The following is a 27,503-nucleotide window of genomic DNA, read 5'->3' as shown; positions in this document are numbered from 1 at the left end:
AAAAAACACAGACATATGAGTCAGAGTCTCTTTCTAAAAACCTTCGGGGAACTTGCAATCTAGGAAAAACACAAGACAAGATAAAATAAAGCACTGAATGAGTATAAGCAAGCATCAAAATATATAGTGCAGAGAGTAAATGTTTGGGGCAGAAAAGAAAGTTTGTGATTGTCCTTGATTCTTATGGGTAATCCAGTTGGGAAAATTAAACTCTTCCCAAAGTAGCAAAAAATTTGCACCACTTGTACCCTCTCAGCCATTTACCTCCTGCCTATTTGTTTGATTAAAAGGGAAATTAACGGTACTAACACTTTGACTGCAAGGGGTATCTTTCTGCTCCTAAGGAAATCAGACTCATACACTTGTCCCTTCAGACCAGGCATGACTTCTGGGTAGTCCGTGCCTACTGCCAGGGGAGTCAGGTGGCCCCGAGCATGGAATCAAAGCAGAAGCTGCTTCCCAAGCCTCTGGTTGGCACCCAACCTCCTCTGGCTGGGGAGGTGGCAGGTTCTGAGGTGGTGGGCGTGGATGGGAACATTCTAGCACTGTTGAAGCACTCAGAGCTTAAAGCCTCTGACCAGCTGCTCCCTTTTCCTTTGCAGGCGAGCCTGGCTTGAGAGGTTTGCCTGGTGCTGTGGGTGAGCCTGGGGCTAAAGGAGCAATGGGTAAGTGTCCCAAATGAGTGCATTGAGTCTGCCCCATTTGAGTGGTCATCGTGGCCCTAGTGAGTTTAAGATCCTTCTTCTCGGAAGTGCCTCTTCCTCTTCTCTAACCTGCCACCTCCTGGGACAGTCTGAGTTTACAGGTCTTTTCTGGGGTCTGGCATCCTCCTTGGGGCTCAGAGCGCTGCAGATGTCTCTGTTAGTTTCTCACTGCTCCAGGGAGGGCTTGGCGGGGTACTGGTCCTTCCACCCTGGTTCCTGCCTCTAAGCTTCCTGGTAAACTGAGGAGAACAGAGAAGTGTTGAGGTCCTTTGGAATCCCCAGTATCCCTGGCACAGCCCAGTACCCCAGAGCTAGTCTCACAGCCAGATCCAGGTTATAACCCTTTTGCTACATTTACTGAGGTACCTGTCCGCCAGGACATGGAAGGCCAGCCAAGAATCCTCAGATGGCCAGGTGTTTAGCATTATGTCCCAATTGGGGGTTGGGAAAGTATTCATTTTCTCATTCATTTAACAGACAGTTAGTAAGCACTAACTGTATGCAGGACACTGTGCTGGGCCAGTAAGATATTTTACCTCCCTCTAGCAAGGATAAAAACTTATAGGAAGCCAAAGGTGACAAGTGCTATGAAAGGTACAGAGTGTCTAAGGATACAGTAGGGTGAGAGACTTCTTCCATCTAGGATGACGGCCAGCGTCATGAGGAGGCAGGGGTTCAGATGATCCGAAAAAGTTAGAAAGAGTTTGATGATGGCCAATGTGAGGGGCAGCATGAGAAAGACAAAGAAGGGGCAAAATGCAGGACCTGGTCACAGAGGGACACCACTTTGACCAGAGCTTAGGATAATGCCTGAGCAGTACAGACAAGAACTCAGAAGACCTTGAGTGCTGGGCAGAGGACTGTGGCATTACTGGCATGTGGTCAGAGTCCACAGACATTTCTGGAGCATCTGGTGTGTGCTGAGTCCCATGGTAGGCATTGGAGAAGCAATGAGGAGTCACTGAACAATGCTAAGCAGGAAAATAGACAATTGCTATTGTAGGAGAAGAGGGCAGGGAGAAAGCTACATCCAAAGGGTGTAACAAAGACAGGACTCCCTCCATGGTTGATGGCATCAAGAAGGGCTGCCATGGGCTTCCCACCTGGGAGACAACTTGCTTCAAAACTTTTGGAACAGCAGAGGGAGGGAGGTGCAGAAATAGCTCCAGGAGTGACTGGTGGGCTTTGGTTCTGCTTTCCCAGGTCCCACTGGCCTCGATGGACAACAAGGCCCAAGAGGTTTGTCACTGTTCTGCTTGCCTCACTCTCACTACCTCCTCCTGCCCACCACTCCATGCCCTGCCCATGTCCCAGGGTACAGCTCCTGTCCCCTTAGCTATAATGCAGAGAGGCATGTGTCATGTGGAAACATACAGGGTCCAGTTCTTGTCCCCACTTCTCCTTTCCACCTGCCAGCAAGTCAGTCAGTAAAACCCCAGGAAACCATCGGCTCAGGTTGGTTGACCACTTCAGCTTCCCTAAATGGAAACATTTCCACGTTGGTCACGCTCTCTCTAGGTGAACAAGGTCTCACAGGGATGCCTGGAATTCGTGGCTCACCAGGGCCTTCTGGAGACCCAGGAAAGCCAGGTAAGAGAGCAGAAAGAAAAAGCCACAGCCCTGCTGTGGGGTGCGTGTGTGTGTGTATGTGTGTGTGTGCATGTGTACCTGTGCGTGCCTTATCCCATTTTGTCCAGCAGCTCAGCAGGAAACTGCCATAGCCAAGGGGCTGGGCGTTAGGTCTCATGCTGTGTGCAGTGACTGTGGGCCCTGGCACCTCTGTGTCCCCAAGTCTGGGAATTTAGAAGAGAGATTAATAGCTGAAAGCAAAGAGTTCTAGAAAGGGGCAAGGACTCTCTTAAAAATTGCAGTTGAGAGTCACCTCAATATCTGCTCTCTGAACCCTTCTCCTCAGCCCACCTCTCCTTGGCCCCCACCTGGACCCTCACCCATACCCACTAGACTTAGAGTCTCCATCAAGGCAAGCAAGAGCAAGTTCTTAGGGCGCAGGAAGAACAAGTCAAAGCAAGTACAGACAGGGTGGCTGAGGAGCAGGGAGAGTCCTCTGACCTCTCTGACTGGTGCACAGAGGGGAAGTGCTAAGGCAAGGGCTCTTCCCGGAAGAGCCTAGGGGAGCACTGGGGGTCTCTGAGTGTGTGAGTTTTCTGGGTTCGTTGCTCTACAGATTCCGAAAGGGTCTGTGGCCACGAATACTTAAGAGCCATCATCCAGTGGAGCAGTCACTTCACTGCAAAGCTCAAAGAATTGCTCCTTGTCCAGTGCTGGGAGGACACCGAAGTCTGGCTGCCCCAGCCCCAGGGGGTGTCCTCCTGTACCCCCAGTCCCTTTCACCACTGCGTGTCCACCTGCCCCTGCAGTCGAGAGGGGGGCTCCTTAAGGACATCTCCAATCTCTCATCTCTTCCTCATGTGTTTTATTTTCCGTAGGTCTCACAGGACCCCAAGGACCTCAGGGTGAGTCAGCAGTCACTCCCACCTCCAAATGTCACCTGCCAAGCCTCCCACTTCCTCCTGGGACAGCCACTGCAGCAAATGCTTTTCCTCCAGTCACCTTAGAGTTCCCTCTCCCTTCCCACTCTATACACCAACCCCACCCCCAGCAAACGTAGGTTCGGGTCCTTTTACTGTGAGTCTTGAGAAGTACCTTGGGAAGAAAAAAAGTATGCATGCGCAGGACGTTCAAAAGCCATTCTGGTAGAAATGAGTTTAGATCATCTTCTGAATCTCTCTGTCTGTGCCCCATTGTCACTGGTGCAGGAATCCCCAAAAGGAGGTCCCAGGCCTGTGAGGGTGAGAAGTCCCTTTGACCCCACAGAGGCCCACTTTCCCACTGGCATGGCAAGGGGTGGATGCTCCCCTTTTTCAGAAGAGAGCAGTTTCTCTGAAACAGCCTCCTTGTTAAAGCTTGTCTTATAGTTGGACTAGTGGGCACCCATTTGGATTTGGGAACTTGTCACTACACCAGCCCTAGCTCCCTAAAGGAAACTAGACAAAGATGCAAAATGAAATCAAGCAGCAGGCCCCCAAAAGTTATATGCATGGTGACATACTTTAAATGTTCTCTGGTGAAGAATGCAGTAAATTCTGCAGGCCCCACCTGGCACCAGCAAGTGTACGGAACCCCAAACCAAACCAGTTGCCATCAAGTGAATTCCAACTCATGGCAGCCTAGGGGTAGACAAGGAGAAGGGTGCTGGATTAGATGCAGGAAACCCAGCCACTACTCTGTGGGAGAGCTCTGCAGGCTATGAGGTGGCTCACAGAACAGAAGGACTGGAATCCCCTGAGCTGAGCCTGTGGGCCTCTGTCTTCCTCAAGCCCAGTTGTTGCCCCTTTTCTGGGAGAGGGAGAAGGAATCAGAGAAAGAGGCTCCCAGAGGGGCCGCCTGCACTGAAGCAGAAGGCCAAGCCCAGGCAAGGCTCAGGGCTTCAGTCCACAACTGTGGTTGTGCTGAGTGACCAGGGCTCTCATTAATGCTGGAGGGTGTCTGGACTTGCTGGCACTCATCATTCTGACTTTCTTGTTTTTAACCACATCAGGACTTCCTGGTAGCCCCGGCCAACCAGGGCCTAAAGGTAAGTGATCTTCCAAATTAGATAGTCTTTCTTTTCGCTAACCATTTTTGTGGCAGGGGAGGGGATTGGCAAGAAGGAGACACCGCTCTGGCCAGAGTCTGTATCAACAGTGGCATCTAGTGGCTCCAGCAGAAGGCTCTGAGGTTGGGGAGTCCAGAGATTTATTCTGAGCAGCTGAGCCTTGAATTCTCAAGGCCCACCCGCTCCACTCACCTACCCACCCCAGGAAGCAGAGCCTTGCTTTAATAGGCAAATGTCTCCAGGATGTTGCTGTAGGAGCATCTAGGAGGGATGCTACCCTCTGCAAAGCGTTCTCATCCCCTGGTTTGCCTCTAAAATGTCACCATTGTTGCTTTGTCCCCATAGCTTAGGCTTGGTTCCCTACTAACATGACTGTTCCCCTGGGTAGGGAATCACCTTTGGCCTTCTCAGTCACATACACCAGAGGTTACTGGGTAGCAGATCCTTTCTGAGAGGCAACTTCAGTGCAGGCAGAGAGAAGTGTGGAACATGCTACCACAGGGGCAAAAGTCAGGGTGCTAAGAGGGGAATTTATCCTTAGTGGTTTCACTGGGGCCAGTGTGGTGGCACCTACACACACAGGGACTCTCTTGTCCTCTTCTGGTCCTCTGCCTGTTGTCCAGTTCAGCGCCCTCAGATCCCAACCCTGAGCTAGTCCGCAGATAAATAGTGCTCAGGGGTGGTCTTCTCCTGTTCCTGTGACACCATGTTCCTGAACCCTGATGTTCTGTGGAGCTATGCTCTGTCATGAGCAGTCACTGTCACCCTTGGTGGGACCCAAGAAATAAAATAACTGCTTTCCAGAAATTACTTTTCCAATGATAGGTTGGGCCAACCAGTTTTTTTTTTTTTTTGGGGGGGGGGGTGCTGGGCAGGACAAATAAATGTAGTTTCAAGATAATGAAACTGAGTTCACACATACCAGAAGACAGATCTCTGGTCCGTAAATCCGTTCATGGACTGATGGTTCCCTTAGTAAGAGACCAGCAGGGTTTGAAATTCCCAAGGCTATCAGAAGTCCTACCCTACTCGAGGGCCTGTGCTTCACACCCTCCCTAGATAACATATACAGAGGGGACACTTCACTTAACATTGGATTGTGGGCCAACAACAAACTCAAGCGCTTCCTCTTCTCTTGGCCTTCACTCCCAACTAGAGGGCAGCAAGTAGAGACCATCCCTCTACTTCCCCTTAAGAGGTAAATCAATATCATCCTTTCATTGTGTGAATCATTTAATTGCTCACAGACCTTGTAGAATGAGAAACAAGGTCCCTAATGAGGCCCCCACTGAAGGGTTTTGCCATCCTCTACTCCTCCTGCTGGGTTTCCCCCAAGCAAGCCCGTGGATCTCCAGCCCTGAGAGATGATTCATTGAAAAGGCAGCCAGAGGTCAATTACTTTGGAAATTCTCTACTCACATTTCATTTTCAAAACTGAGATGCAGGGCAGAAAAGGGATCTGTTAACCTTTATTTAATCAGGATTTCCCAAACTCACCAGCCCCATAAAGCCATTGCCGTTGAGTCAATTTCAACTCACAGCAACCTTACAGACAGAATAGAACTGCCCTATAGGGTTTCCAAGAAGTGGATGGTGGATTCAAACTGCCGACCTTTTGGTTAGAAGCCAAGCTCTTAACCACTGCACCACCAGGACCCCTTTTTAATTCTGCCCCTACTGCTGTCCCAGGGAACTAGACTGCTGCAGAGCTCCCTGGAACCCCAGTCTACCCTGGACTCCCCACCTCTGTCCTTTGAGCATTTGGGTATTTTTCCCATCCAAGACAATTCCCGGTAAGAGTCCTGTGTGGCTCATTGTGGGAGTAGACAGAGTTTGGAAGTTTGAATGGAACTTAGACTGGCCCTTTTCTGGCCTCACTGAGAGGCAAACTCTCTACACTGTAAAATGAGTGAAGTCCCTTCTCTAAGTCCCAGCCTCATCCAAAGCTAATATGGACAAAAAGATGGATGTTCCAGCCTCCAGGGTCTCCAGCTGAGAGATTGGCTCTTAATGCATCCTGCACGCTCCCCTGCAGTTCATTAAAATGCCTTTAGCCTGAGGGTGAAAGGCCCAGAAGTGGGTCTCAAATGCAATCAGAAGCCTTTAAAATGATTTACTGAGCCACTAATAGGTCCTCAGAATAACCACCCTCCTTTCTTCCCTCCCCTCCCAGGTGAACCAGGAGCTCCAGGCAGCATCGTGACTGCAGGTAAGCAGCAGGGAGGGATCTTCCTCCACAGAGTTTGGGCCGTCCGTCCTTTCTCTGCCTATTGCCCATCAAGAAGCACCCACTGCGGGCACAGTACTTTGGGTGTGATGGAGTGGCAAGTTCTTTGGGTCAGCAGCCAGGGAGGTTTATCCGACGAGAGGAAGTGCCACTGGGCCGATGGCGACGCTTGGGCCCCAGAGCCTCTGCAGAAGAGGGTGGCTCAGTCTTCCATGTGCCTTCTGTTTTCAGACGGGTCATCGACTATCACTGTCCCAGGCCCCCCAGGACCTCCTGGAGCTATGGGACCCCCAGGACCTCCAGGTTCCCCAGGTCAGTCCAAGTTTTTTTGCTTTGCCCCAAATCAGCAGCAGGTCTTGGTTGCATTTGACTATAGCGGTATTTGCCCAAATCTGAAACTCAGCGAAGGAACTCAGGGGAGAGTAAGGAGAGCTGAGAAAGCCAAGCTCTCTTTTATTCACGGACAATGACGCAGATCAGTTATCCTTCCCAGACAACTGCCCGAGCTTTATTCTGTATAGAAAGAACTCTGAGCACTGTGCAGGCATTGCTTCACTCAGCCCTCTCAGCGCCGTAGGAGGTCCGTGCTGCTGTCTGCGTTTACATATGGGGAAAATGAGGCTCCAGCAGGTAAACGACTTGCCTAAGGTCACACAGCTAATACACAGCAGAGCCAGGATTTGACCCAGGTCTTTCCGCTTTGGCCAATCAGGACGCTTGGCCCTCAAGTCCTTTTTTCCTTTTGGAAAACAGCTTGACAATATGCATCATGGGCAACGAAATGCTAGAAATCTTGAAGATTCCAAAATTGCTCAACAACAATGAACTGGCCAAAAAAATATTTAGACTTTTGAAGAAAGTTCCTAGGAGACAACAGAATTATTTTAAAAAGCAGGATACTCAATAATATGTGCTCTGTTATTTCAACTACATTTTTACAAGATGCAAAAAACAAAAATGCTGGAAGGAAATAACAGAAAAGGCTCACACGTTGAGGAATTATGGGTAATATTTTTCCAAAATACTTGTTATTTTGTTGTATATATTTTTTAATGATTTAAAAATGTGCATACATAAACAAAGTATACAACTTAGCATGACCAAGGCAGCCTTCCTAGTAAGCTCCAGTGAGAGGAGGACACTGCGGACACTTAGAAGAAGCCCCTGAACATTGAAGGACAGTGTTAGCAACAGCAGTCCTGCCTGCCCAGGGCCCTCATGCCTGTCAGAGGTATTCTCACCAAGATGGACCAAGGGCTGGTCCTTACTGCTCATTGCTCTCAAATAAGCAAGTTGACCTCCTTGGGCCACTGTTCCATGCGTTGTGGGGAAGCCACGTGTGTACCCAGCTGCCTGCCCTTTCTTCAGTTCTTTCTAGAACTGTGACCCTAGAGGTGTGATTTAGCCTTTTCTTCCCCAATCCCATTTCCAGGTCCTGCCGGCCCTGCTGGGCTTCCAGGACAGCAAGGTAAGTCACACCCTAAAAGAATGCATGGCTGTGGGCTGGGTCAGGAGGACTTCCTGCTGAGGGTGGTCTTGGGCCCATGTTCTTTAGAGGAGGGACAGCTGTGTATTTGGGGAAGGGAGAAGAGGGGACAACATGACTCTTCATCAAGAGCCTTCTAATGTCTTAGCTGCTAGGGAAGACACCTCCTCTCAGCCCCTTCCATGTTTCTGAGAAGGCAGGGATTCTCCAGAAGAGATTCTGCTAGCTAAACCCCAACAGGGAGCCTCAGGTTCTGTGGCACCCTGGTCCGGGTTGAGCTGGGCTATTCTCACAGGCCTCCAGCCGCTCATGGACCAGTCCCTAATCGTAGTGCCACTGCCCAGCGATCTATCCAAACACCAACAAACAGGCTCAGGAAAAGCTGGTCCACTCCCTCCTGGACTGCCCACAGCCAACTCGCTGGCCCTGCCCACCTTCAGCTAGGTCCCACCCTGCACGTGGGTACTTGTACACTTGGGCCCAGTCCAGGCACTCTCCAGAGGTAAAGCACAAAGGGACTGCTGTGGGCAGTGACCACCCTAACTCTGTCCCCACAGGCCCGCGAGGGGAGCCAGGGCTTGCTGGTGAATCGTTTATGGGGAGCAGCAGCTCCATCTCCGAGATCCTCTCTGCACGTGAGTACCATGCTCTGTGGGGCAGGTGGCGCTAGGGGTGGGAGTGGGAGAGGTGGCGGTCCTTGTGGCAGCTGCACCAGTGAGTCATCGCAAAGGTCCCAGTGTGAGGATGACCAGTTCCTCTGAATGCAATAAAAGCCAAGAAGGAACAGCAGGGGTTTTGTCTGGTGTGGGAGGGTGAGTCACTGGGGATAGGGCAGCTGTCAGAGCAGTTCTCAGGATTCCAAGAGGACCAGGGCCAGGCAGGGCCTCCGAAGTGAGCCAGGCATGTCAGTTCTACATCCCCCACTTAAAGAAAGCAATGAGAAGGGTCCATGATTCTCAGCCACAGCCTGGCTGGGGAGGGCTGGCTTCTGGTCTTCCTGTTTACAAAATCTTTTAATAAGCCCAGGAAGAGATGTGCTGGACCACCCACCCAGACACCTGGATAGCTAAAAAGCAATGACAATAGCCAAAGCCAGTCAGGCACTGTGTGCCAGACATTGTGCTAAGGCCTCAGCATTCACCAGCATCTCACTGAGTCCTCACAACACCCTTATGATGTAGGTCTGATTGCTTCTGGTTTGCAGAGGAGAAAGCTGGAGCTGAAAGAGACTGAGAACTTACCCAAGTCACCAGCTAGAAGAGGTGGAGCAGGGATTTGAACTCAGGCTATCTGACACCGAAGCCCAAGTTCTTACCCATCACTACATACACCCATATCATATATCAGGGAGTTTGACTGCAGCCCCACCCTGCCTCTGCATGAGGGGTGCTCCTAGCAGATGGAGGACTGAAGGGTCCTATGCTAGTGACTCAGGGCCTGGTGTCTAGGGTGTGGGTGCAGCTGGGGTGCTGGGACTGATGATCCTGGTGAGGGATAAGGAGCATAGCAGAGAATAGCCTCATATAGATTTTACTCATTTTTGCTTCCTTCTCCCCACAGAAGGTCTTGATTTACGAGGTCCCCCAGGTCCACGTGGGCCACCTGGGCCACCAGGTGAGCATTTCTGGGATCTTTTAAAGGTGGGGAGTTTTGGGGGGACAGGGAACTCCAGGCACTTAGTGAGGAAGCAGGGGCAGGATCAGTTTTCTGAGTTCAGCATTGCCTCCTCTTCATTCTCTTCTGCAGGACCTTCCATTCCAGGCCCTCCAGGACCCCGAGGCCCAGCAGGTGAGAGCTGAGCTCCTGGTGGGAGGCGGGTGACAATGAACCCCAAAGCTCAGCCTCCTTCTGGGCCAGGTCTCAGGAAAGAGCTTCCCTGCCACGTCTCCTGGACGAAGGGTCCCAGGCCCACCTTTTGGCCCTAATAAGTCATGGGATTTCTCTTACCTAGGTGAAGGATTGCCAGGCCCACCAGGCCCGCCAGGATCTGTCCTTACCAGCTCAGGTAATGTTAGGAGTTGAGTCACACCTGTTCTATGCCTCAGCCCCAGTCCTGGCACATACTGTGGTCACAGGCTTGTGGGCTTCCTACCCTACTCACCAGGCTTCCTCCTTCTGACCTTCACACCAGAGTGTTTATATAAACTCTCTGCTACCTGTGGCATATGGTGAGAATAAGATGCCAGCCTAGCCACCCTGGTAACCTGGCCTGAGGGAGGGACTCAGTTCTGCCCTCGAGGAGGCTTTGGACTGATTGGGGGTCATGGTTCCTATCCTCAAGAACCCAGGTCTAATAAAAGAGGCAGGTTATGCGCACGTGAAATAGATAAAGGCTGACAGTACAATATAGAAACATAGGGAAACAACTTTAGAGCAAACAAACATTAGCCCAGAACTTGTCCCTAGTGAAAAAGCCATCCATCTATCCATCCTGTCATTGATTTATTTATTTTTTATTCATCCATTCATTTTTCTATCCAACCATCCATCCATCCAATTATTCAGCCATTCATTCAACCATCAGTCCATGCATCCTTCCATCTCTCTATTTATTTGTTTCATTCATTCCTTTTTTTATCCAACCACCCAACCATTCAAACACCCATCCATCCATTTAGTCAACCATTCATCCAACCATCTATCCATGCATCCACTCACCTATCCATTTGGTAAGTAGTTATTGAGCATCTGTAGTATGCCAGACTGTGCTAGGTGCTGCTTCCTCACAACTGTTACTTGGTCCTTACTCAAACTATTTCTTTCCTCAACAGAAACCTTACTCTCTGGTCCCCCAGGCCCACCTGGCCCCCCAGGCCCCAAGGGAGACCAAGGTAAGAACAGTGACTCAGGGAGCACAGAAGCCTATATGTGCCTGCATACCCAGCTCTTGACTGGGAGAGTTTGGATGAGGCTCAATGTGCTGGGACATTTCTTTATCCTCCTCCTATATCTTATTAGGAACTCAGCATCTGGGAGCATAGGGAATTCGGGGGAGTAGGTTGAGTGGAGTAAGGAAGAAGGGTGGCACATGGTCTGAAGTGCTACAGAGAACTCCCACCCTACCTTGCCCTGGCGGAAGGAGACACACAAAGGGCCCCAAGCTCTGTGTCTTCTCCATCACTGGAGCCTCCATCCCCTCACCCACGGGTTCCTTGAAGCTCCAGCACCTGGTTGGTACAGGTTCACAGCTCTCTGCCTCCTTCCCACAGGGCTCCCAGGTCCCCGAGGACACAAAGGTATAGTAGAGCTGGCATCAAACAAAACTTGGAGTGGGGATGGGATGGCAAAAGCTGACCTTGCAAGAGCCTTGAGCTTCTTGGAAATGAGTTTGGTCCCAAGAGGCCAAGCAGACAAGAGGGTGTGTCTCTGTGAATGGCTGAGTATTTCTGTGTGTGTGTAATGCAGGTGTGTGCATGTGCATTTCTACAGTGTGTGTCTGTATGTGTGTGAGTATGCATGTGCACGTGTGACACAGCAACAGCTCTAGGTACTGCCCAAAGGGCAACACAGCCCCAGCAATCATGGTCTTGGGGAGCCTCTGTAGGGGAGGTGGTGTCCGGATAGAGAAAGGCAAGTGTGACTGTCTCACTTTTGTGTTGCTCCTCAGGCGAGCAAGGCCTCCCAGGCTTCTCAACTTCAGGTGAGTGCTGGCTCCCCCAGCCCTCGCACCCTTCACTGCTCTGGCCAGAGCCTCCTTGCCCTGGCTGATCGCACTGTCTTGTTGTGGCTTCCAGGTTCCAGTTCTCTCGGATTCAACCTACAGGGACCCCCCGGCCCTCAGGGGCCCAAGGGTGACAAAGGTTGGTGAGGGAGGAGCCAAGAAGGGGGTGAGCAGTGGGAGGTGAGGAGTGGGAGCAAGCCTGGCTCCTAGAGCCCAAGTCTGAATAGAGGGCAGGCAAGCAGGCAGCAAGGACTGTTCCAGCCAAATGTTTGGGAGAAAGAGGAGGCCGAAGAGAAGAGAGGAGGAGGGAGAAAGGGCTGAGGAGCTGGAGACACAAGCCTCTGCCCAAAGGGGACTTGTGATATCACTGGAGAAAGAGACTAAGAGCCATGGGAAAACTGTTGAGCCACAAGCAAATAAGTGTGGTTGGGCTCAACCAGGGAAGACTTCCTGGAAGAGATAATCCAAACAGGGCTTCTCGTTTTGGATTCCAGGTGATCCTGGTGTTCCAGGGGCGCCTGGCATTCCTGGTGGTCTGTCTCGAGGTAAGAACCTAAGGTGACCAAAGTTCCTCTCCCCTTCTTCAAGTGAAGCTGGTCATTCCAATAAGGATATTCATTCATTCATTCACTCCATGATTCAGTATTGATTAGGTACTTTCTTCATGTGCTAAGATCTATGGGCTGCCTTTAAGGAGCTCAGTGCGGGTGGGAAGGATGGACCCATGCAAATATAGAGATAGCAATACCAGGTGACGAATGGTGGAGAACAGGAGGTGGGTCTTTGGGTGTTCAGAGAAGAGGGAGGCTGTGTGGGGTGGTGACCAAGTTGCTGAGGGACAGGGACACTTTGGCCTGGGAGAGCTCCCCGTTTCTGTGCCCTCTCAGACAGTGACTGCTACAGGCACTCCTTTCCTCTTTGGAGTCCTCTTTTTGCCACTGTGCCATTTCCCCCATGGAGTGAGGACAGGACCCTTGCTCCTCAGACTGTGGAAGCAATGCCTGGGGCCTTCTTTGTCTCACCCCTGGGCCAAGAAATCAGCTCAGAACCTTTCTCTTTACTGCAGGGGGATCATCCAGTGCCACATACATACCGGGCCCACCAGGCCCGCCGGGGCCTCCTGGGCCACCAGGCTCCATCAGCAGCTCTGGCCGGGAGATTCAGCAGTACATCTCCGAGTATATGCAGAGTGAGTGCTGGCACCCATGGTGCTGGAGTCGGAGTAGGGCAGTGAGTGTGTGCTGGGGGGCTGGGGGCAGTCTCTACAGCAAGGCCACAGTCCTTGTACCCCTGGAGCAAGGCCCCAAGTCCATCAGCTCCCACAGGTACACTTTCACACACACAACTCACCTTCTCACGCCTGCCCACGCACATATCCTTACCCTCACCTCATGTAGAGGCTCACACACTCACACGCTCATCCACCTGCACACATGCTGCACACACACACCTTTAATGCCCTGATGTGCTCCCCTGACCTCACCCCACATCTCTGTGGACATGAGTGTATGATTCTCATGAATATGGGCCCCAGAGTTTTGTCAAATGAGTGACATCCTGTTGACTGGAGTCTTGTTGGCCCACACCCCTCATGTACTGCCGGACCCAGCAGAGGTCTCTGTCTCAGTTCTCCACCTATAACAAGGGGAGTCTAGGCTCCCTGCTGGCCCTGGTGCGGGTCCGTGTGGGGGGTGGGGTAGGCACTTCCTCCTGTGTTTCAGGGCAACTCCACGGGAAGGACATGCTGTCTGGGGGATAGGCTTGATTTTGCTTCTTTCTTTTGGTGGCAGGTGACAGTATTAGGTCTTATCTCTCTGGAGTTCAGGGTCCCCCGGGCCCACCTGGTCCCCCAGGGCCTGTCATCACCATCACAGGCGAGACTTTTGACTACTCGGAGCTGGCGAGCAGTGTTGTGAGCTACTTACAGAGTAAGCCTGTCCCCATACGGAACGTGAACAGCCCCTGCTGAGGTCCCACTCTTGTCCACAGAGCCTCAGCTCTTCATTGCTGTTTGCTTTGCCCTTCTCCTGAACACGATCGTTAATTCTGGAAGCATGGCGCTCAGACCCCTGGGCCACGTCTTCATGAAAGGGTAGTTCAGATTAAGAATCAAGGCCACGCTGAGGCCCTGTCCAGTGAGCCTTCTTGAATCTGCTCAAAGTGGTCCTACTTAGAGGCCCTTCTTCTCTGTTCTTGAAAGCAGATCCATCAGGTTGGCAGTATCTGCGAGGAGTTGGGCTAACATATTCTTGAAGAGAAGCTACATTTCCTACAAAAAACGGAACAAACTTTTGACCATGTCATGCTTTCATAGTAGCCTCCTTATGCCCCCACTCATTCATTCCCCCCAAGTGGAAACCATTTGTCCAGGCCTTTCAGACTCCGGAATTCTGAGGGTGTTCCTGCGGACCAGACAAGCAGGTAACCTGAGGTTTTCTTCCGACAGCCTCAGGGTACAGCATCGGTACAGCCTCCGCCTCCATCTCCTCTGAAGACATCCTGGCTGCGCTACAGCGTGAGTCACTGGGGTCAGCCAGAGGGTGGAACCTCTTTGCCCTCTCTGGCATCGCTTGTCAGGGGCACTTTGTCCAAGTCTGAGCCAGGTGAGGGCTGCAAGCGGGAGGCGGTCTCTCGGACCTCGGAGCCACCCCCTTGCTGCCCTGATAGGCCTACTGAGTCGCAAACTGACTGGACGGGGGCAGCAGCTCCCCCACCCCCAACCAGTGCCAGGCAACCCGGCAGGTACCCCTGCAGGTACCTGGAAGCCTGCTGATTTCCACCTGATCAGAACTCAAGAATGTCACTCCAGAGCCAGTCACGCAGCCAGCCAGGCTGTGGCCTGAGTGGGTCCGTGCTAATGAGCCTCTCCTCTCCAGGGGATGATGTGCGTCAGTACCTACAGCAGTACCTGATGGGTCCTCGAGGGCCACCGGGGCCACCGGGAGCCAGTGGAGATGTGTCCCTCCTGTCTCTGGACTACGCAGAGCTGAGCAGCCGCATACTCAGCTACATGTCTAGTGAGTGTCGGCAAGCAAGGGTGGCCAGGGCTGGAGACTTGGGTGCCTAAATGGCCCCAGTGACCCCCTTCTACCAGGCTGCACCAGCCCAGCAGGGGTGGGTGGTGTTCAGAGTGATTCAAACCTGTGACCCCTGAGCAGGTCAAGGAACACAAAGAGGGAAGCCAAAATGAGTGTCTTGAGCACTGTCCTATATATGGAGTGTTTGCGCACAGCTTACATATACTATACACACACACTCCCATGCACGGCAGGATGTGGACAGTTTTTGACCTGTACTCTTCTTAGAACCTGAAGGCCCTGGCCTTGGCGTCCTTCCACAGCACTATACCTCTGTCACCCTTCTCTTCATGTTACCCCTCTCTTCCCTTTCTCAGTCCCTACTGCTGTCCAAACCGCTTTGGTGTCTGCCCTCCACTCTCACAGCGTTCCCACCCACCTTTCCATCCTGCCTGATCTGAATCATCACAACTTGGGATTTTATTCCCCAGGCTCTGGAATCAGCATTGGGCTTCCTGGCCCCCCGGGCCCCCCTGGCTTGCCGGGAACATCCTATGAGGAGCTACTCTCCTTGCTCCGAGGTAAGGCTAAGCAGGAGACATCTGTCCAAGTGGTTTGGGATGGAAGGTGGCACTCCTGGGCCTAGGCCATGACTCCTTATTTTTCTTGGTGTCTCAGGGTCTGAATTTGGAGGCATTGTTGGACCCCCAGGTCCCCCTGGGCCACCAGGGCTGCCGGGCAACGCGTGGTCCAGCATCAGCGTGGAGGACCTCTCATCTTACTTGCATAGTAAGGCGTGGGGGAGCAGGGATGGGGAAGGCAGAGGCCTGCAGGCCAGCCTCTGGGCTCTCATAGGCTTCAGCAAGGGTGGCACGGAACGATAAATCTCCTTGCCATCACCAAGTCCTCCTGGAGCACCTATAGGGTGGGGACTGTGGGCCCTGGAGGGGCACACATGACTCTTGCTTTTGAGGTGCTTCCAGCTTTGGCAGGGGGAAAGTGGGGACAGAGCACCCCCCAGTGCAGCACAGAGAGAACTCATGAATCAGCATGTGACTGGGGGCCACTCGGGGCTCTGGCTCCCAGCGGCCAGAGGCCTTGGGAGGAGGGGATATGATCTGGGTTGAATGAGGCTCAGAACCGGGAGTGGGATGGGCAGCCAGGAGTAGTCACTACCCAGTGGTTTTAGGGAAATGGGCTTGGCTGGGTCCTCCTGGGCTCCTGTGGCCCCCTCGTCCCCTCACCCAGGAGGCCCAGTCTCATCCCCTCCTTTCCAAGAGGGGCTCCAACTGGGCATTCAGCTTTCTCACCAGAGTGAGGCCTTTCTTTCTCTTCTCTCCTACTCAGCGGCCGGCTTGTCATCCATCCCAGGCCCTCCAGGCCCTCCTGGTCCCCCAGGTCCTCGAGGGCCCCCAGGCGTCTCAGGAGCTCTGGTGAACTACGCAACTGAAAACAGGGACAGCTTCCGGAGTGAACTGATTAGCTACCTCACAAGTGAGTGCCCCTGGCATTAGTGTTCCCTCCCATGATCTCTCCCCACACATTGCTTTTCTATGTAAGGGGGCCAGCAAGGTGCATGAAGGAACCTGGGAGTCCAGATACATGAGAGCCACTAGGAGGGCTCAGCCCAGCGTCTCCCCATGCCAGCCTTCTCCTGCCAGGGTACACGGACCCAGAAGCGCACGTCCCATTGCTAAGGGGCTTAGAGACCCTGAAAGAGACCCAATAAGTCCTACTTCTTTCTCTACCAAGATCTGAGCTCCCATTAATGCAGCTTCCTACCCTCAGGTCCTGATGTGCGGAGCTTCATTGTCGGCCCCCCAGGCCCTCCGGGGCCCCAGGGACCACCTGGAGACAACCGTTTCCTGTCAGCGGAAGGCTCCTACAGTGGGGGTAGCAGCTCTTCCTCACGAAGCTCATCGGTCCAACAAGGAACCTCCCACAGGTCTTCAGCAGGCATCGGAGGAGCCAGCAGAGGCTCCCTGGGCGAAGGGGGAGCCTTTGGTGTAGGAGACGGAGGCCCCTATGGCACTGACATCGGCCTGGGCGGAGGCTATGGGACAGCAGCAGAAGGTGGAATGTACGGTGGCAATGGAGGATCATTCGGGGCCGGCTTTGCTGGAGGCCTGGATTACAATGAGCTGGCTGTTCGGGTGTCAGAGAGCCTGCAGCGTAAGTGGGGGTACTTAGGCCTCAGCTTGTGAGCCCCTAAACATCTCAGTTCCAGAGACTCACCTTCTCGTTTCTGAGCTCCCAGGCTGTGAAGACAGCAGTGCTAGAACCAGACGGACAGGGACTGAAGATAGGAAGCCCCAACCTAATTCTTCTCAGCCAGCCAGGGGGTCCAAGTAATAGAGCCTAAGCTGCAGGGAACAGAGCAAGTTAGCCTCTTTGCACTAAGTTCTGGGTCTCAGTAGAGTGATTATGACCATGATGGTTTTCTGGTGGGGCTGAGGGAAGGTTGTTGGTTAAGTCCTTTTTCCCTGTAGCTTATTGGCATTTATACAGGCCCAAAGCCCTTGGTGAATGCCCACTGCAGACAGAGACCTGTGCCAGACACACAGGGAGTACAAAGGAGGTGGGCAGGGCTTTGCCCTTGCTGCAGCTTCATCTAGTGTAACTGCCTTGAGAATGAGACAGCCAGTGGGTGCTGCACTCCCACTGTGAAGAGGGTGTCGATCGAGCCCTTCAGAGCGCGGGTCCTGCTTCCTGTGCCCACGCTCTGGTGCTTCACAGGTCAGGGCCTGCTGCAAGGGATGGCCTACACTGTGCAGGGCCCACCAGGCCGGCCTGGCCCCCAGGGACCCCCTGGAATCAGCAAGGTCTTCTCTGCCTACAGCAACGTGACTGCGGACCTCATGGACTTCTTCCGAAGTAAGGGCATCCCTGATTGCTTTCCTAATGCCTAACTGCTGCCTGTCTCACGTGGGGTCTGCTCCACAGAAACCAATCTCTTGAAAAGCCTCCAAGTAACTTGAGATAATGAAAAGCTGATAAATTCTGAACTTTGTATTCCTCTTACCAGTCCAAACTCTACCACACCCACTTGTGTTACTTTGGTCACTCTACCTCCCAAACTTCAGGGTCATCTCCAATCTAAAGCCAGCTTTTTTCCACCCCCTGCAGTTTATGGCACCATTCCAGGACCCCCTGGACAGAAGGGAGAGGTGGGCACCCCAGGACCCAAAGGTAAGTGGTGGTAGGGAAGTAGCCACCAGGATCCTAACTAACAAGCTCCCTTCCCAGTGCTAAACTGGGTATCTCCGCCACTCCTGCAGCCCTCATATCTGTGCATTCTTTAGTCACCATCCCCGTCTGTCCTGCTAGGTGAGATGGGCCCTGCAGGACCACCAGGACGGCCTGGCCCACCCGGCCCTCGAGGTCACAAGGGGGAAAAAGGAGACAAAGGTAAGCCTTGGCGGCCACAAGGAGCCCTGGTGGCACAGTGGTTAAGTGCTTGGCTGCTAACCAAAAGGTCGTTGGTTAGAACCCACCAGCCGCTCCTCGGGAGAAAGATGTGGCCATCTGCTTCCATAAAGATTTACAGCCATGGAAACACTATAGGCTCACTGTGAGTCGCAGTGGGTTTGGTTTGGTTTTCGGCTTTGGCTGCCAGTTTCCAGAGTGCTGGGAAGCTGGTGCTCCAGGGAAGCAGGTGATTTGTTCCAGAGCAAGCCTTAAAATGAAGGCAAATGCCAATTACTAAAGGCAGACATTGCCATGAATGTAGTTAGCGTAACAATCAAATTAATAGCTGGGGAGAAGGAAGGAGAGTGCCTGTGCAGGGAGGAAAAGGGGACCAATCTGGTAATTAAAGAGGGTTAACAACTTAAATTAACTGATATCTTAGAAAAGACCTACCCTTTCATCTTTGCAGTTGACAGTTGCCATAATTACCTCAACAAATTTTTTAAAACAAGTATTTTTTTTTTTAACTTCCTACTCATCCTCTTTCAGGTGACCAAGTCTATGTTGGGCGGAGAAGGAGAAGTATTGCCAGCAAGCCATGAGCTAGCTTGGCAGAATAGCCCCCCTGGACCAGTTCTTGCAATGGCTTATGGTGCTTCTGTTAAATTCTCTCTAGAGGGTGAGAGCTGGAGTCTGTCAACTTCCTGCTGGGACAACATAGCCAAATAGGCAACTAGCAACACTTTAGTCTGGAACAATATATACATGTATAAATCAGTCAAAGATAGACAATCTGAAACAGCTTCACTAGATGGACTTTAAGAGTAGATGGAGTGTTTTAGAGCGAGACTGGCTTCTCTGCTATCTAGATTTGAGCTCCTCGGGTTTTCTTAATGCTTGGCTCAAGTCCCGACCTAGGAAAGCCAGGTACATAAAGCTGGCTCAGGAGTCATTGCACTTTGTCCAAAAATAAGCCCAGAAACTGGTAGTGGGGGAGAAGGGTTCCTTCCTTGAGGTGATACTTGATAGGGGTGTGTCTGCTTAATGCTGCAAGGCTGTGCTCGCAGCATCTTCCTCTCCCTTTCATGCTGTATTCTCCAGTCACAGAAAAGAGTTGGCTAAGAAGTCACTCTTGGAATTGAAAAAGAAATTCACTTCCCCTGTAGGAGGTGACAGGGTTTCTTATTATTTCTCACTACATGTCGTATTCCCATTGGCTTAGAAAGTTTGTTTGTAGCTATGATCTGTATCCATAGGTCCATGCTAGAGTTTATAGAGTTGTTATACTGAGCTAGACTGCAGCAAATAGGAAAAGAAGGGCAATAGGCAAGAGAGACTTGGAAGGATAGAGGGAAAATAGAATGAATACCTGATGCCGGGAAGGAAGGCTTCAGCTGGAGATGTCGCCCTCTGTCTGCATGTAGGAAACGGCACGGGGGGCTGGGGACAGTTGGTTTTTAAGCACTTTTCAATGTCTGAAAACATTTGTATGTGGTCTTTAAGATGAAAAGTCATTTCAAGTGTAAAATTTCCTATTAAAGTTTTTTTGTTTTTTAATATCATGTTTAATGTGATCCACCTGACCAAGGAAAAGTTTACATATATATATGTTTCATATATATATGATTAATTGGGCCTGACTCCAACATTATTTATTTACAAACACAAGAAAGTAGAAATTGCTGTACTTTGGAACAGTTTCTGGCATTTTGTTTAATCACTCACTGAGATCTTTAAGGGCAGCCTTTTCTCTGTAAGGGCTAAATCAATCTGGGCATATTACAAAGCATGTGAAGATTTCCCCTAAGCATGTTACTTGAAATAAACACATACACAACAAAAGAGCAATTTATTTACAATTATTGTAGTGATTTATCCTAGGACAAAGCAATTATAATAGTAGGGCAAGCGATAATAAATGGAATATAAAAATTCCTATTAAGGAGAAATGGCCCACAGAAATGCATAGTACAATCAGGCATTCAAATTTAGAAGCGGGTATACTTGGTCAATTTGTAAAACTGTTACAGTCTGTAACTCTCAATTTCTGGCAGTTAAAAATGGGTTTAAATTTACTTCTACACCTCTTAAGACACTGTTTATTTTCCATATTTTCTCACATATTATCCTGGAAAAAACACACCCAACACTTTACATGGCCTATTTGCCTCCTTTACTATATTCCCTGGTAACTACTTAGCTATGAACCAATCTGGGAACTTTTAAAAATGAGCTCATAAACCTTGCAGAATTTCAGAAAACTTAAGCTTTACTGCAAACGAACAACTTCAGCTTTGCTGTCTAATGAAAACTTACTCTTGTATATAATAAATGCGTGTCTTTTTATGATTTGTTTTTTCAAATAAAATTCATCAGTTTTACCCAAAGTCAGACTCTATTTACTTTTGTAGTAGTATCTGCTTCAGTAACGATGATCTGGATTAATCAGATTTATGAGTTCTTCCCTAGGTTCTAGATTTAATTTACTAGGATATCTGGAAGTCTTCATCTGGTTCTACGCCCAAGTGAAACAGGGCAGAAGTCCAAACTTGCTACCTTCTCTGGACAGAACCCAGAAAAAGGACGTGGGCAGGTATGTTCTCAGCTGGATGGCAATGATCTGAGTCTCTTTTGTTCCATTTAAAGAAAAAAAAAAAAAGGCCATGAATGAGCTCAACAGCATGCAATGCTCCTAGATTAGAAAATGCCATGCCATGCCTCCCTTCAGCAGAGCTGAACGCTTGCCAGATGATGATGCCTAGTGTCTACTGAATCTTGCATGAACCTATCAATGACAAAAAGAAGTTACTCTAGCAGAAGTGAGGTCAAAAGGTTTGTGAACTGCTTGGTGGGAAAAATAATCCATCCCAAGGGAAAAACAGGAAATAATGTACATCAGATTCTCATGGCTCTAGACTTTTTGGAGCCATGGAGGGTGGATGAACCCCTGAAACTACTGCCCTGAAATAATCTTTAAACCTGAAACCAAAACTATCCCCTGAAGTCACCTTAAAACTGAACAATAGTTTAGCTTAGCTAGTAAAAAATGTCTGCCTTGAGCACTTTGTTCTTTTAAGAACTATCTATATGGGATAAAATTGACAACGGCAACTCAAAAGATTAGATAGGAACCTTAGGGGGGCAGTGAGTTTATGTACGGAGGAACAGCTCAGAAAAGGAGAGTGAGAATGGTTGCATAACTCAAAGAATGTAATCAATGTCACTAAATTTTACATGTAGAAACTGTCAAACTGGTGTATGTTTTGCTGTGTATATTCTCAACAACAAAATAAAATTTAGGGGAAAAAAATTATGTATATAACCACGTTGATGGAAATATTTTAAACACCTCCCAGAGAAGGTGTTTGTATGCTGAAAGACACCCACCTTCAAGTTACCAGCAGAAACCATATCTCTGTGTGTGTGTGTGTGGTGCTGACAACAGAAGGCTACGTAAGTTTGGCAGGATTGAAAGATCTGAAGGACTGCAGTCGACTACCAGCCAAAAAGTTAATGGTTCGAATCCATACAGAGGTGCCTCGGCAGACAGGCCTGGTGATCTGTTTCCAAAAGGTCACAGCCTTGAAAATCCTACGGAGCAGTTCTACTCTGCATACATGGGGTCACCATGATTAAGAATTGACTCCACAGCAACTAACAACAACAGGATCAAAAAAGCTGCAAAGTGTTCTCAGTCAGGACAATCTCATTTTAAAGATTCACAATAAAAGACTGCTTGCCAAAATAGATTAAGAAATAACTTTTATTTGTCGTTTGTCAGTCCCATGATTGAAAAGACATGTTTGCTCCCAAACAGACAAGAGGCATAATATGAAACAAAATTCTTTCTGAAAATTTAGCTTGTGAAGTTATTACACTGCAAATCAGAGTAGGATCACAAAAAGCTGCAGCCAATATTTAAAACTGGTATAATACTCTACCTCAAGCTTAGCAGCAGAAATTTTAAAGCTATATCAAAAACATGTCAGCCACAGAAGAGCAACAATACAGGCATTACTGCTGTGCCTTCAACTTAAGCATTTAAAATATCATCCCATTTCATTTCAGAGATCATTTTCCAGAAAAAAAGGCAATTAGAACCAGAACTAAGTCTCTTCTCCCACCTCAGTTCTAGGTTTTTCTTTAATCAACAAGATCTCTAGGTAATAATTGGACAGAATTTGGCTTCTCAGAAGAGTCTTTGTCATTTAAGCACAGTGTGGAATGGGGGAAAAAGTATGTAGTTACAAGGAAACTAGAAGAGTACAAAAGACAGTAACTTCTGAAATTCGCTGATACTCAAGAAATCAGAGACCCTCCACTAAAGTGGGTCTCATATGCCTGAGAGCTTTGTGCTTGAGGAAACACTACTTAGAGGTAGCTCTGGTTCTGGTTTATACTTAATTACAATTTGTTTTATCCTGTCACAGGAAGGTCCTAGTATTTTCAGCAAAGGTAAGCACTCTAAATTTCCTCCTTACGCATCCTATAGCTTCCCCACAGAAAAGGGTAAGAAGAAGCTTAATTGTGGCTCTATATGAGAATAGCAGCTAATTCGGCAATTCACACCCAACTCTGGATTGACAGGAGTAGGAAAGGCAAGCTGGTGCAAGGAGCTCTAGGAGCTAGACCTGTGTAAGTGTGGAGGTCTGGTGTATTCACAGCACTCGGGGGGAGAAGAGACACCGTAATTAGGGTGCACATATGGAGAATTTCTTTTAGAAATTTCAGAGCACATGCTGCCACAACCAAGCCAGGAATTAATTTATCTGCACTCTTAGATTTTAAAGAAGTCTGGGGCTCTCCCCCACTCCCAGCTACACTTATTCAAGAAAGATCGCTGTTATCTGCTTGAAGAGAGGGCAGAGCAAGAGGTGGGCAGGTACGGGGACAAACAGCATATTCTATAACAAAACATTTTTTGAAAATATTTCCATAACTTTAAATATTAAAGTGAGTGTCTCACCTCTACGTGTGCATCATTTTACAGCCCCCCACCCACATGAATACGCCCTACTGGGAAGAGAACTCGTGTGTGAACACTGAATCCAAAGGGGAGTTTTAAGGGTGATGCAAGAGTTATTAACAAACTTACCCAGAGTGTCAACCATGCCACTCTGAGCCTTTCTACTTTATTCTAATCTGAATGTCAAGTTGAAAAGAATAGAATTAAATATTCAAACCAAATTAATTTGCCACAAACTATTCAGCACACAGGATATCACCTAAACGATCCTGAAAAAATGTCTATTGCCCAAAATACTAATTTTTAAAAAACCAATAACTGAAATTTTCAAAGGAGAAAGTGGTATAAGAATCTTCCTCCCCTCTCCCTAATCAAATAAATCATTAAATACACTGGGCAACATTATACCATCATTTTTATCATAACAATATAAACAATTTCCATCATCATCCTGAATATTAGTTTATAAAGATATATATTTTAAAAGGCTTTCAAAAAACATTTTTTCAACCCAGCATTAGAGAATAAAGCATTAAGAGTTTCGTATACAGTAACACATCCATGTGATAAGTGTATGAATTTACAACCACACATTATATATATATACATATATGTGTGTGTATATATGTTTGTATGTATGTATATATGTTTATGTATATATGAAGAACAAACTTGGCCAGAAATTAAGGCTAGCTACAAAGTTGTCCAAGTAAATTATGCTTATCAAAAACAATTACAAAATTAAAATCACACATGCATTTTCAAATCATCTAAACCACTGACAAAATAAGCTTTAGCATTCAAAGTTTTAGAATTAACTGCAAGAAAGTGCTATAGACATTTACATTTTAATACAAATCAGTGTTCCCACAAAGTTACATTTAAATTTTTCATCAGCCTAAAATGTAATATATAACTAAAAACTGAAACGTTTACAATTTGGTACCTAGCATTCTCAAAGGAGAACAGGTAGCCAAGGACAGGCAGCGAGCATCATTTACAAATGTCCTGCCTCACACACCTAAGTACAGTTGGTGTTAATACTGTTTGACCTGACACATGGTTGAGATTCTAAGCCTCTAGAGAGACAAAGAGTGAACATTTCATCAATAATTACACATATCAGCAACCCCATGATAAAGGTTTCAGACTTTTCCCACTCAAAGTAAATAATTTAAACTTGGAACAAAATAAAACCAAAATATAGGTAACCTCATTTCAAAACAACAAAAAAAAGACATTTCTAACATCTGTCTAAATATTTAAATACTTCTTTAAAAAGTATTCTCAATAACTGCTTCTTTTAAGATTAATTTCAGAACATACATTTATAAATATAAACTCAGAGCCTCCAGGCCTCTGAAAAAGTTCTAAACAGTATTGGCTAAGATGGGAGAAGTCATTTAACCAGCTCATGTATAATTTTAGGAAATAAACTGGGACAGCTAAATCTACATCACTTTTAATTTGTTGAGTTTTACATTTCCTACTTGGACATCTAAAAGTTGCCCCTTTTTTGCTCTTGTTCATATTTCCAAACTTTGTACAACATATATTGTAGGATGAAAATTTCTATCAAATGTAGTAAGAGCACAATTTTAAAAAACAGTTATGTCTGATGATAAGGGTATTTTGTTCCTGTTGAATCAGAAAAGAAAATCCTACTTTAAACTTGATTGAAATTGAGTGTTTTAGGCACTATATTAACAAAACTAGCACCCTTAATTATTAGCTCATGCCTAAACAGGTTATTATTTCAGACAAATTAATGAAATAAATTTTCTATTTTAAAAGAGTTTGCGCCTATGTTTAGAGATAAAATATATTTACTGAGTCAATAGCATATTTTGAGCAACTCACAACTTTCTCATGAGAGCTGATTCACCAAAAGAAAATTATTCCAACTCTTGACAGCAGAGTTTCAGCTACAGAATTTAGGCATCATCGAGACATTAGATCAGATAAAAAGATATTTATTGATACTAAGTGATATAACAGTTGTTTTTTTGTTTTTGTTTTTTTAATAACTTTAAACATTTCTCTAACAGTTTCTCAAGTAACAGTGTCTAAAGAACAAAAATTTTTAGATTAACATAGAAAATCACCTTAGGGAATTACTGCAAGATGCCACTTTGCCAACATGGCCCAGCATCTGTCTTAGTTCCTTTCCCCTTCATCTTTGCTTTAAAACAAACAAATGAAAAAACACCTAGAAGGTGAGGCAGGTGATTGTCTCCGTGAACTATGTGACACAGACTGTGGCAGAAGATGAAGAGAATAGAATGACATATTTAAAAGAGCCAAACCCAATCAAAGACTGCTCCCACTGTTACGACCCCGTGGAATGCAAGCTAGGAATAGGATAGAATTTGGAAATCCGGCTCTGTGCTGAAGGGTTAAGGCATTCGGACTCCCCGGTCATTTTAAAGAACACTTCCTGTTCCTGCAGTTTCCTGGCAAACTCTTCTTCCAGTGTCTTAAAAAGGAACGGAAAAAGAAGTTGTTATGTGCTGGTATTATAAATTGAATTTACCCTGACAGCCAAGATAAAACTACTTGCTCAAAACATTTTCTTTTTATATTATCCTGAGGAAGATAGGACTGGTCAATAGTTAAGATCATAGGCTTTGCACAGCCCTAAGTTCAAGTCTCAACTCAGCCATATGAATGGATAAACCAAAAAACACGTTGCCATCGAATTAACTCATGGCGACCCTATAGGAAAGAGTAAAACCACCCCATAGGATTTCCAAGGCTGTACCCTTTACGGAAGCAAACTGCCGTATTTTTCACTCTCACAGCAGCTGATGGGTTCAGACTACCAACCTTTCGATTAGCAGCTGAGAGCTTAACCACTGTGCAACCAGAGCTTCTTTACAAGTGGATGGTGTAAGCCAATTAACTTTTCTATATCACAAAATCATTTAATTCTTCTACTCTAAAACAGGGATAATACCACTCACCTCACTGGGTTGCTATATGAAGATTAAATGTAATAATGATGTGCTTACCACACACGAGGCACTCAATAAAACCAACCAAACCCGTTGCCATTGAGTCAATTCCGACTCACAGCAACCCTACAGGACAGAGTAGAACTGCCCCATAGAGTTTCCAAGGAGCGCCTGGAGGATTCAAACTGCCAACCTTTTGGTCAGCAGCCATAGCTCTTAACCACTGCGTCACCAGGGCTTCCAGGCACTCAATAGGTGGTACCTATTAACATGGCACTCACTACTTTTTTATTTTGGTTATTGATATGCACATCCTTTTTCCCCACACTAGACTATAAGTTGCTTGAAGGTAAGACCTAAACCAGATTCATCTTTACATCCTCACAATACAGAGCAAATACAAGTGCTTGATAAATATCTGAGTTTTCAATGACTTCATGAACAAGTGATTTAGGGATAAGTGCTGTTGCAGAGGTACAAACAAAGTATGGGAGAAGATGGAAGGATACAGGAAGATTTCTCAGAAGAAGTAAAACAAGCTCAGCCTTGAAAGAAAGAATTCGATCGATAGGCAGGATATGGAAGGTATGTCAGGCAAAGGAACAGCTGGAACAACGGCACAGGTCAGGAGAGCATGGGGTTGGTGTGAGGAATGGTGACTATATACAATGCTGGGGCATAGACAGAGAACAGAGAAAGTGGCTAATGAAAGATGAAGCTAGAAAGACTCATTTTGGCCAAAGTGTGGTACTATGAAGGCTTCAAAGACAAACTGAGGCCTTTATATTTTATTCTGATGGAAATGAAGATTTAGCAACACCACTATGACATTACCAAGATGTTCTTGAGGATAAGTACTTTAGCAATGCACAAAAGTAGGATGAAAGGGAGGATACTATAGCCCAGAAGCCCATTAGAACATTAGTGAACAATTTACACATTTAGTGGGAAGATAACAATGGGAAAGAGAATGAGAAATATTATGAAAACAGAGTCGAAATTAGTTGGCATCTTACTGAATACGGGGTGTGGTAGAAATAAAAAATCATAATTTCTAGCCTAGATGTCAATTAAGAGAACAGGAAAGATGGGAAGATCATCTGATGGTGGCTGGAAATGGGGGAGGGGGAAGGTGAGATGGAGATGAAGGAAAAAGGATGCTGAGCTTGGTTTTTATCTCTGTCATGGATTGAACTGTGTATCCCCCAAAAATTCTGTCAACTTGGCTAGGCCATGAGTCCCAGTATTGTGTCATTGTCCTCCATTTTATATGTTGTAAATCCTAACCTCTATATGTTAATGAGGCAGGATCGGCCTGGGGTGTATCTTGAATTACAGCCTTACTCAAGTCTCATCCTTAGGTAAGTCACACCTTTACCTGAGTCATACCTTTTATCTTACAAGAGATAAACGGAGAGAGAAGCGAGCAGAGAGTTAACCAAACCTGTTGCCATCGAGTTGATT

General features: G+C 47.7%; 2 protein-coding genes across 3 annotated transcripts in view; one reads left to right on the top strand and one right to left on the bottom strand.

Annotated features, from left to right (window-relative positions):
• The window catches only part of COL17A1 (collagen type XVII alpha 1 chain), a 53,233-nt gene extending 33,553 nt beyond the window's left edge, over positions 1-19,680 (top strand). The window contains exons 29-56 of the mRNA XM_004370113.2: positions 603-665; positions 1,908-1,943; positions 2,223-2,294; positions 3,152-3,178; positions 4,264-4,299; positions 6,494-6,529; positions 6,779-6,859; positions 7,980-8,015; positions 9,594-9,647; positions 9,780-9,821; positions 9,985-10,038; positions 10,805-10,864; positions 11,243-11,269; positions 11,641-11,673; positions 11,768-11,833; positions 12,189-12,239; positions 12,761-12,883; positions 13,485-13,622; positions 14,141-14,209; positions 14,571-14,711; positions 15,203-15,292; positions 15,390-15,500; positions 16,059-16,205; positions 16,500-16,883; positions 17,448-17,585; positions 17,838-17,900; positions 18,039-18,119; positions 18,669-19,680. Of these exons, the coding sequence (XP_004370170.1) occupies positions 603-665; positions 1,908-1,943; positions 2,223-2,294; positions 3,152-3,178; positions 4,264-4,299; positions 6,494-6,529; positions 6,779-6,859; positions 7,980-8,015; positions 9,594-9,647; positions 9,780-9,821; positions 9,985-10,038; positions 10,805-10,864; positions 11,243-11,269; positions 11,641-11,673; positions 11,768-11,833; positions 12,189-12,239; positions 12,761-12,883; positions 13,485-13,622; positions 14,141-14,209; positions 14,571-14,711; positions 15,203-15,292; positions 15,390-15,500; positions 16,059-16,205; positions 16,500-16,883; positions 17,448-17,585; positions 17,838-17,900; positions 18,039-18,119; positions 18,669-18,721 (2,312 nt within the window). The 3' untranslated portion in view covers positions 18,722-19,680. The remainder of the gene's footprint in view (positions 1-602; positions 666-1,907; positions 1,944-2,222; positions 2,295-3,151; positions 3,179-4,263; positions 4,300-6,493; positions 6,530-6,778; positions 6,860-7,979; positions 8,016-9,593; positions 9,648-9,779; positions 9,822-9,984; positions 10,039-10,804; positions 10,865-11,242; positions 11,270-11,640; positions 11,674-11,767; positions 11,834-12,188; positions 12,240-12,760; positions 12,884-13,484; positions 13,623-14,140; positions 14,210-14,570; positions 14,712-15,202; positions 15,293-15,389; positions 15,501-16,058; positions 16,206-16,499; positions 16,884-17,447; positions 17,586-17,837; positions 17,901-18,038; positions 18,120-18,668) is intronic.
• Positions 19,681-21,864: 2,184 nt separating this feature from the next.
• SLK (STE20 like kinase) overlaps positions 21,865-27,503 on the bottom strand; it is a 52,467-nt gene continuing 46,828 nt past the window's right edge. For both annotated transcript variants that reach the window (XM_012557974.2, XM_004370112.2), the window contains one exon: positions 21,865-25,561. In XM_012557974.2, the coding sequence (XP_012413428.1) occupies positions 25,415-25,561 (147 nt within the window). In that variant the 3' untranslated portion in view covers positions 21,865-25,414. The remainder of the gene's footprint in view (positions 25,562-27,503) is intronic.

Source organism: Trichechus manatus, unplaced genomic scaffold (genome assembly GCF_000243295.1).
Source record: "Trichechus manatus latirostris isolate Lorelei unplaced genomic scaffold, TriManLat1.0 scaffold00007, whole genome shotgun sequence".
In the NCBI taxonomy this organism is placed as follows: domain Eukaryota; kingdom Metazoa; phylum Chordata; class Mammalia; order Sirenia; family Trichechidae; genus Trichechus; species Trichechus manatus.
The sequence above is the reverse complement of the archived record's forward strand: the minus strand, read 5'-3'. Positions and strand labels throughout refer to the sequence as shown.